This window comes from Orbicella franksi, chromosome 6 (genome assembly GCF_964199315.1).
Source record: "Orbicella franksi chromosome 6, jaOrbFran1.1, whole genome shotgun sequence".
NCBI lineage: Eukaryota > Metazoa > Cnidaria > Anthozoa > Scleractinia > Merulinidae > Orbicella > Orbicella franksi.
The window spans coordinates 16,334,925-16,344,675 of record NC_138150.1 but is presented as its reverse complement, the minus strand read 5'-3'; the positions used below and the strand labels follow the sequence as shown (position 1 = coordinate 16,344,675).

At 42.0% G+C, this 9,751-nt stretch overlaps 1 protein-coding gene and 1 pseudogene across 2 annotated transcripts in view; both read left to right on the top strand.

Moving 5' to 3' along the window:
* Positions 1-482: 482 nt before the first annotated feature.
* On the top strand, positions 483-4,229 carry LOC145491048 (uncharacterized). Its single transcript, XM_081470187.1, has 5 exons — positions 483-566; positions 2,049-2,164; positions 2,893-2,975; positions 3,067-3,136; positions 3,545-4,229. Exons 2-5 carry the CDS (start codon positions 2,065-2,067, stop codon positions 3,883-3,885), a joined length of 594 nt encoding a protein of 197 aa, XP_081326313.1. The 5' UTR covers positions 483-566; positions 2,049-2,064; the 3' UTR covers positions 3,886-4,229.
* Positions 4,230-5,107: 878 nt separating this feature from the next.
* LOC145490481 (uncharacterized) overlaps positions 5,108-9,751 on the top strand; it is a 73,707-nt pseudogene continuing 69,063 nt past the window's right edge. Inside the window, exon 1 of the transcript XR_014049704.1 lies at positions 5,108-5,711. The product of XR_014049704.1 is annotated as an uncharacterized LOC145490481 (transcript). The remainder of the gene's footprint in view (positions 5,712-9,751) is intronic.

Genomic DNA, 9,751 nt, shown 5'->3' with positions numbered 1-9,751 from the left:
AAAGAATGCTCTTTTACACCAAACTAGTCGTTTTGGGAAAAGCCGTGTACCAGAACGCCTTTTTAGCATTTGAAAATAGGCTAAATGTAGACCTCTTGTAAAGCTGTCTTGGGTCGTTAATTTAGGAAATTCGTCAAATATTTAAGTTCTAATCAAATCACGATCTATTTAGCTCTAAATAGACAAAAAAAGGAAGTACAAATACGACGTGCAGTCAGTTTGTAATGAAGATTTTTACTTTTGAGTTTACGAGCCTCTGAATATGCCGCTTATTTTCGATGGATTTTGGCCGATTTGGGGCATCGAAACGAAAAAATTGCGGAAAAAAATAATTTTTGATTTATCGAACTTAAAACGATATTTTTGTAACTAGTGCCCGTAGGGCTTCATTGTGGGCGAGTTTGAAGAAATTCGATTTTTTCGCTATTTCCAAGTCTAGTTGATATTTAGGCGAAGCTGCTCTTAATAAGCCTTGAGCAAATAACAAAGGCACACAAGCTTTGTTTGCAGAGACGAAAGGAAACTGAATGTTGTGTTCAGCAATGTCGAAATCTGCTAAAACCATGGTACGTTGATTTGTTTCGGGGAATCTTCATGTAAATTAGAAATTTACCTTATCAATGCTTATGGAGGCAAACAATAATGATCTCAGCTTAAAAGGAAATAACTTGACTTGACAAAAGAGATATGCACAGCGATTTGGATTTGCAACCTAACACGTCCAAAGGTGACAAAGGGTTTACGCGTGACACGTGACGAGGGCAAAAATGTGTGATTCCTGAAAACCAACTAAAAGACATCCCTTGCTATCTGCATTTTGTTGTCCTAGGAGCATTTGTTTACAATCTTTAAGTACTGTTTTAACCAAAAATACAGCAATTGTTGCTGTGACAGTTGTCGCCCGACTTCCCTTGTAGCAAGGCAACTTATCATTAAAGGCTTGTTTTCACTAGCGACGGAGTCGTAGTCGGATTAGTAATGAGAAGCATAGAGAGAGATGATGTAGTGAAAATTAAACCGACGCAGTTGGAAGCTGAACACCCATCGAGTCATAAGCTCGACGGAATCGGAGTCGGAAGAATCAGAAGTTTCCATTTCTTACAATTCTGCTTATGACTGGTTGGTTCTTCCGCTTCTGCTTCCTACACTGACAATCTAGTTTTCACCGGATCATATGCGATGGAGTTTTAGGTCGAATCAGTAGAAATGGAAGTGTTCTGATTTTTCTCGACCAGATTCTGTCGAACTCATGACTCTGCTTATGACTCTGATTTTTTTATTTTTTCTAGGTCATAAGCTCTCTTACGACTCCGACTCTGACATCGACTGCGGTGAAAACCAGCCTTAACCCCTCCCACTATTCTCTTAAGGAAAACCTGCACAATGTGCTGACCAGACAAATTTGTAGAGACATTCAAAATGCATTCAAAACATGCAGGATGTACAACCTTGTTCTCAGGGTCTCTTCTCCTCTCCTGGTGTTCTCGGTCTCACGTGAATGGCACCATACCCTTTGACAGAACAGTAGAACAAACAACACAAACAATGCCCTCATCCCCAAAACAATAACAATAACAGCTGCTACACTTAGATGACAAATAGAATTAGAAGCCCACAAGAGCTGCTACACTTCCGGGTGCTGTTTCTCACTTTTAGGGGCGGGAAGAAAACAGACCCTGGTAATGAGGTGGTGGAATGTATACTGGTGTTATGGTGTATTGTCATGAGTATAATAATTTATTTTAAAATAATATAAAAGCATTCTTGATAGGGATGGAATGTTAATAGACATCATTGTAGAAATTACTGAGACTGTATACATGAACAATGTATTCAACTTGACATTGGTTTTGTTGGAGGTAAAATAATGCAAGCCCCCGTGTAAACTTGGTGTGTTTTGAGAGCCTCCCTTTGGAGGTTTTGGAGTTTCAACAAAAAATTTCCAAGCCTCTCCTTAACACCCTTTCATTCCCCCTTACCATATCAAATCAACTTTCTCTAATTTCCAAAATTGTGCTTATAAATTGAAATGTTTGGGTTATGTGAAGGCCATTGATATCTAAAATGGTTAAACAAGATGAACAAACTGGAAGTGGCACTGGACAGTCACAAACTATGAAGGGTGGAGGACCCATCACAGGAGACACAGAAATTGAAATCAATGGTGAGGACTGAATTTAAGGTGTTTTATTTAGCCATTAATTTACACTCTGAGAGGTGACGTGAAGATGTAATAATTACTGCATTGGAGACTGGAATGAGTCTCTCTTTGATTCCCCCATTGCACCAAACTAAAGTCAGAGGTTTACAGTATTATCAAGCATTGCTTTAAGTGCTGGGTATTTGAAATTCATAGTTTAAACACAGGATCGTGAAAGCTCAGAATGTCTGCTTCAGAGGCATGATCCAAAATCTGTATTGAAGTCTTGAATGAGTTTGAGATCTTACTATGCCTTCTATGCAAGCACTGTTTTTTCTCTATGCCCAATTTTGGGAGGCGTGGTGGTCTCATGGTTAGTGTGCTGGACTCCAGATCGAGCAGTCTGGGTTCAAGCCCTGGCTAGGGACATTGTGTTGTGTTCTTGGCAAGACACTTAACTCTCACAGTGCCTCTCTCCACCTAAGTGTATAAAAGGGTAGCAGTGAAGTTAATGCTGGGGGTAACCCTGCGATGGACTAGCATCCCATCAAGGGGGGTAGAAACACTCCTAGTCACTTCATGCTACTGAAACCAGGATAAGCTTGAGCCTGATGAGCCACTTGGCTCATATGCAGACTTTACCTTTACCCAATTTTATTGCACTTTGTAGACTGTCAGGGGTAGACTATCAGGGCCCACAACCCTTGTCACAGCACCTTTAATTCGTACTTAACTATTTGCTTTTATTGTAGCAAAGGAAACTGAGAAGCAAGATTTAGCAGCACTTGAAAGTTTGCTAGCCAAGGCACAAAAAGCAAGGGACATACAGACAAAGGTATGTAGAAATTAGCACTTCCAATGCCAGAATGGACTTCTATGTAAAATTCCATTATCCTTGAATCTGGGATTTCTGATTAATCTCAAAGATTGATGAAGCTACTTCCAAAGCAGACCAGAAGAAGGAGATATCCAAAAAGCCTGTTCCATTAACCACAAGTAAGTACAATAATAGATCACAGTTGGGGTTGTAGTCCATTTTGGGACAGATCTTTGTGAACAATGAATATTTGAAAAAGCGTTAGGAAGAGAAAATGGCAAAGATGTGCCTCAACTGGAGGCTTCATGCAGCCATTTCTTTCTCTTCTTTATATCTCTGAACATATTTTACAACTTGATCTACTGGGCAGTACATTGCAGTCCAATCCTAGAAATTGCACCTTTGTGGCAATGTTTTTGTTGAAGTAAGCTAGAAGTCTTGCTAGTACTCTTGAATGAGCTGCTAGTCCATCATAGATTAACACCAGCATTTTGGACGGCTGCCTTAACAACTTGTAGTATCCATTTATACTCCTGCATGAAGACAAACACCTTGAGGTTAAAGTTTCTTGCTTATTAACATTTCAGAGCCTCCCCAGAAACAACCAATGCAACGTACAGCAAAGCAAACTCTTCTAAAGGCTTCCAAACCTCAGCCTAAACAGTCTGCACCCATCAGAAAACCTGTGACACAGAAGCCTGCCATAAAGAGCACTTACAGTACATCATGTGGAAGACCCTCCTCAGCAAAGTCCCTCATGCGACCCACAACCTCACAAGGGTCTGGTAAGATGTACCTGGACAGTGCTTTGAATCGAGGTAAAAAGAATGGAAGTGATTTAAAAGCCGTGTCCAGAAAGCAAGGTAATGTTATCATCGCTTGGGAAGGGGACAGAAAGTTGGCATGGGGTGGGAATTTCCAACCATGAAGCGGGGGATTTGCTTTCTCCTGGTAGAATTCTTGTTTATTTTCTTTTAGGTCCCTCTGTATTGTTATGCATTGTTTCTATAATAAGGAGAATGGTCACTGCTGGTCTGCATTAAGGTCAGACTAACAAAAAACCCAAATCGTTATACAGCTACAAGTAGCTCCACGATAAAAGCTGTGCCCCCCCTGGCTGGACAATCTTAATGAGATAGTTGCAAATGGCTTTTTGAATGTTGGCTCTTGATTAAGCAGAGAATATTCTTAGTTTGTATTTTAGCAAAGTGGAATGGAGGTTTAACATAGTGGTGGTTGATGATGGACAAGAATGAGATATATTTATGAACAGCTAAGCCATATATAATGAAATAATAACAGATTGACTCTGCGACAATTAACCAATATCAAAGATCCTTTGGCAAGTTGCATATAACATGTTCTGCCACCTGACTTGTTCCCAGCCGCCTCTTGAGAGGTCCATTAAAGGAACAAATGTCAAGAAAGAGTCTGCATAAAATTTCTCAGGGACACCCCTCTTGCACGTGCCTCATTAATATTCAATAGACCCCTCAAGAGATGACTTAGAAAGACTCAGCTCTCCCACGAAAAGAAGAAAGTAAACCTCCAACTATTTCTGATATGGGGAGGCTCCACCCAAAAGGGGTTCCTTTATCAGGCTTTTGGTAAATTAAAGGCTAGGGATGTCATAAGTTGAGGTTTATGGCAGGGTAGTGGAATCTGTCATTTACGTATTTAAAAGGGTCTTTAATCAAAATATATTCAAATAGATGCACTTTATGGTTCGATCATTTGATATATTACATGAAAATGACAAGATTTCCTTTTTTTGAAGACTTGTTCATAATATAGGCTGGTTATGAAAGCATGTGAAAGGGATACCTCTTTTAAATTACAGGTATACAAAAGGGGTGCCTTTTCTTTCAAAATGGTATACAAAAGGGTAAGGGGTTGAACCTCGGTGCAGAGCTTACCTGTATAACAGTTTGTAGAGTATCCCCTGGGCATAATGTGAAGTTTAACTATGTTTTTCAGGACGTATTTCTTCAAGGACTGAAGCAGGACCCACTGACAAGGCCACACGGAGGTTGGCATCAGCTGAGAATTTAAATCTTGAAGAAGAGGACAGCAACACAAGAACTCATTCTGAACCGGAATCACATCATGATTTACAGATTGCTTTGTTGTCAGAGAAAGATTCATGAGTCTCTGAGAAGACTGACAATGTGAACAAATCTACTGAGTGGTCTAGAGAATCCCAAGGGAGGAAATTACAAGTCGATAATACAAAGCAGTCGGCACTTAATGATGGATTCGGTAAAGCGAAAAGTGTCACATGGAGACCAGGCCAGTCCTCTGTGTTGGGTAAGCTGGATCACCAGTCTAAATCAGACGAACGAGTTTTCCAAGCGGAAAAAGAAGACTGGCTTGATCCTTTCACTGAAAATGCAAAGTTTACATTACCTGCTAAATACCGTAAGCTGAAGTCAACAAGCACAAGGCTGTATTCTGAATTGAGAACGATCGTGCAAAAAGACAACAAACCTTGGCCATGTGAACATTTTGTTGAGGGTCTTGAAACAGAGTTTGATGTGGGGAATGTTTCTACTCACAACAAAACCCAGGACAAAGCTAACGGACTACTTGAAGATCATGAAAAACTGGCAATGCTCACCAATGCTGTTGTTACTCAAAGTTATAATCTGAAGGGTGATTCCTCGTGGCAGGAAGTTTACAAATGCTACAGATACTGGCAAATTGTGCTCAGTTAATTTAACGAACGGCAAAAAAGGACACAACAGCTACTGCAAGGTAAGTAAAATATTGAATTCTCTTTGCTATTTGCCATACTAATATCTTAGTATTAGTGAGGAGAATATGGAAGTACATCAAAACAATGCGCCAAGTTGATGAATTTCTTTATTCTTGTCACCAGTTTGTTTGAGAAATGTTAATGTTGGTGTTTGTTTTCGTGTCAGATGACTTCCACGCGAATACAATTTACTTATATGTATCTACTCTGTGAAAACAGAACTTTTTTTTTCACAGTGCTTTCACAGGCTATATGTATTCGCCCAACTTGTTCTGTAAGGAATGTATAGAGAACATTAAGGAGAATTGAAATGTTGACAATAGCTTAAAAGGTGAAGTGTAATCCGCTTTACACCCTGAGCAGTGTTGTGGTTGCAGAGTTTTTTATTCTATACGAGAACGTGGTTATGTTATACATTATAGGCTGTTTTGCTTCTCCAAAATGAATCCGAATCACGATTGTTACGTCTGTTACTAGACTTTTTAAAAATACTTTCCAGTAATTCTTCGCTGACTCGTTGGTTTCGCCGTTAGCTCGCAACTTCGTAGCTCGAAGGTTACCCTCTCGCTTCTTGTGGCAAGTCTAGATTTTTTTCCAACAAAGCCTTTGATTCACGGAAAACAAGTGGATTCCTTTTCTTAAAAGTGTACGCAGCAACTTGTGAAAGCGAACATTTGTTGTAATTTAACCCAAACATATTTTTCAGATTGCTTTGTCAAATGGACGAAGTGTTTCGTTGTTATCGTGAGGGATATTTTCTTTACTGTAATTTGGAAAAAAATGTGGCGCATTTCAACGTATTAGTAAGGTGTTTGTTACAAGTAGAACGTGAGGGACTGGGCCCAGCCCCAGGTTACTTATTATTATGGGATCGAAAATCCCACGCGTTGGAGAGAATGAAAACGAAACGAGGATCGATGAGAAAACGTGTTGTCATTGTAGTTTTGTAGTAGTTCCTGTGCGAGATCGAGTAGAGTGTAACATTTGGTGACCCCGACGTGACAAAGAAACCATCGAAATGTCTATAAAAGTCGTCGAAGAGATTCAGATAGAGGTGAGAACAGCAATTTGTCAGCTTAGCGAAGCGAGTCTTCGAGAAATCTGTGCGGGGCTACATATCGAAGTTAAAGAGACGGATACGGGACGTCTGGCGTTAATACAAATCCTAACGAAATATTTAGACGCCGAAGAACTCGGAACTGAAGCACTAACGAATCTCAGAGAAACAATTAAAGAAAAGAAACCGGCAACGAAGGACGCGAAGAGTGAACAAGAGGGTGGTGTGAAAACCGAACATGTGGATCAGAAGTCTGCTGTCAAGTCAAGCACAAATGCAGTTACGCCTAAAGAAACCACAGCGATTCCACCGTTCAGGAAGGAATTTAAAATATCGGGACAGATTGGAGATTCACGTCAGAAAGATCGCTTGAGTTTTACCAGTCTTGCTCACCAAATTAACGCTGGATTGAAACGGGGCTATAAAGAAGAAGAAATTGTCGAGGCCGTTATTCGAGCCATCAATCCAGGCCTTAGATTGAGGAGCTACTTGGAAGGTAAGCCCGATCTAGATCTTGCCAGATTACGTAAAATACTCCGGTCACATTACCAAGAAAGGGGGGCTACGGAAATGTATCAGCTGCTCAGTTCGGCAGTACAGGAAGCTGGGGAGACCCCTCAGGACTTTCTTGTTCGTCTCCTTGATCTAAAGCAGAAAGTACTGTTTGCATCTCAAGAAGCAGGATCTGATTTGAAGTATGACCCAAAGCTGGTACAGTGCATGTTTCTGCATTCATTATTAACTGGGTTCCGGAATGATAACATTAAAATGGAGATAAAACCATGCCTGCAAAACACCCAAGTGGAAGATGAAGAACTTTTTGAGAAATTGAATGCAGCAGTTAGTAATGAAACAGAAAGAATGCAGAAGCTTGGTTCCCGTCATGACCAGCTCACAAACCGAACCCCCACACAGCTTGTAGCCCAATTGGCCACCCATGACGACAGCCATGCCTCAGTTGAAGGTAAAACCCCAGAAAAGCCACCAAAAGTTAACCTTCTTACTGAAGTTAGAGAGTTGAAAGCGGAATTGGCTGCTATCCGGGAGGGCATGGAACAACAAAGCCGCGCTAGCCCTCACCCACAGTACAACCCTGTAGAGCAAGGGAGGGTTCGCCCTAGAGGGTGCTGGAATTGTGAAAGACAAGGAAGGGGTTACCGTTGCAACCATTGTTTCAACTGTGATGATGTCGGTCACTTCAGTTACCAATGCCTAAGGTCAAGCCGAAGGGGCTATAACTCAGCAAGCCCCCAGGGAAACAGACAAGGGTTGCCCCCACGGGACAAGGAGCAGCCCCCCCCCCGATTCATGAGCAGTCCCAACAATGCATGAACTGTGGAAAGAGGGAGGATTGGGCACATCAATACTTGCGGTGTTCACAGTGCCATACTAGCCACTATTGTTCAAAAGTTTGTCAAAGGGAACATTGGGAGAAGCATAAGAAACTATGTCAAGCCATTAGCGAAGTTGAACTGAGGGAAAGGGCGAGTGTTGAAACATTGAAAACGTCGTTCAGTTCCCACCTAACCCCGAGACAACGCTCTAAACTCACCAAATTAGTGGGAAGAAAATGTGTGGTTTCCTGCTTGATTCAAGGGGAAAAGGTGGATGTCCTGTGGGATACCGGAGCTCAAGTTTGTGTTGTGTCCAAACATTGGAAAGAAATTAACCTACCAAACGAGCCAGTAAGAGACATAAGCGAGTTATTGGGGGAAGATGGATTAAATCTCCAGGCCGTGAACGGTACAAAAATCGCATATGATGGCTGGATTGAGGTGGAGTTCCAGTTGGTTGGGGAGGACGGGTACTCGGAGCCATTGACAGTACCCATACTAATAGGAAGTGAAGATAATCAGGAGTATCCCATCATCGGCTTTAATGTCATTGAAGAGGTCATTAAGAGGAGTAGTAGCCCCAACACAACCAGCCTATTGCCCCGAATAGTGAATGACTCGTTCCCATCTGTGAAAGAGGGCGAAGCAAGAGCGCTGGTTAATTTCATCCAAAGTATGGATGATGAAGCTGACACCGGTATGCTCAGAGTCGGCAGACAAGACATACGTGTCCCACCAGGAGAGACTGTGAGAGTCAAATGTCAGGTACACTTTGGACTATTAGAAGAAGATTTGCCTGTTGTGTTTGAGCCCAAAGAGGAAGGGGCGTGGCCTGAGGGGCTAGAAGTTCAGGGCTGTCTCCACCGAATCTCCCCGAGGTCTTCGAGCCGAATGTATGTTCCAGTATGCAACAACACCGAACGAGAGATGACCTTACGTAGGCGGACAGAACTGGGCACTATACAGTTAGTGCAGTCCGTCACGCCACTGCCAGTCGAAGCTGAACAGAAACAAGAGAAAGAGGAAGGTGAAACTTGGAGTGAGCCAACCAGTTATGAGTGGGAGCCAAGTCAGCCCGAACAAAGTAAAGCAAAGTGGACTCCCCCAGTTGACTTGAGCCATTTGTCAAGTGAGCAACGGGTGATTGTCAAGGAGATGTTGAGGGAAGAATCCGGGGCCTTCGCTATAGATGATGGTGACATTGGATGTGCCGAACATTTGAAATTGGAAATCAACCTGAGAGATGACGTCCCAGTACAAAAAACATACAATTCAATTCCAAAGCCCTTGTACGAAGAGGTAAAGTCACACTTGCAGGATATGATCAATCGTGGTTGGATAAGCAACTCAAAGTCACCCTACTCTTCCCCAGTGGTGTGTGTGAGAAAAAAAGACGGCAGTCTGAGACTATGTGTTGACTATAGGCAGTTAAACAGCAAAACTGAGGATGACCGCCAGCCCATCCCTCGCATCCAAGACATCCTGAATAGTCTCAGTGGGAACACTTACTTTTCAGTGTTAGACCAAGGAAAGGCATATCACCAATGATTCGTAGCAGAAGAACACCGACATCTAACAGCGTTCATCACCCCCTGGGGTTTATACCAGTGGAACCGGATTCCTTTTGGCCTTAAAAATGCACCGGCAG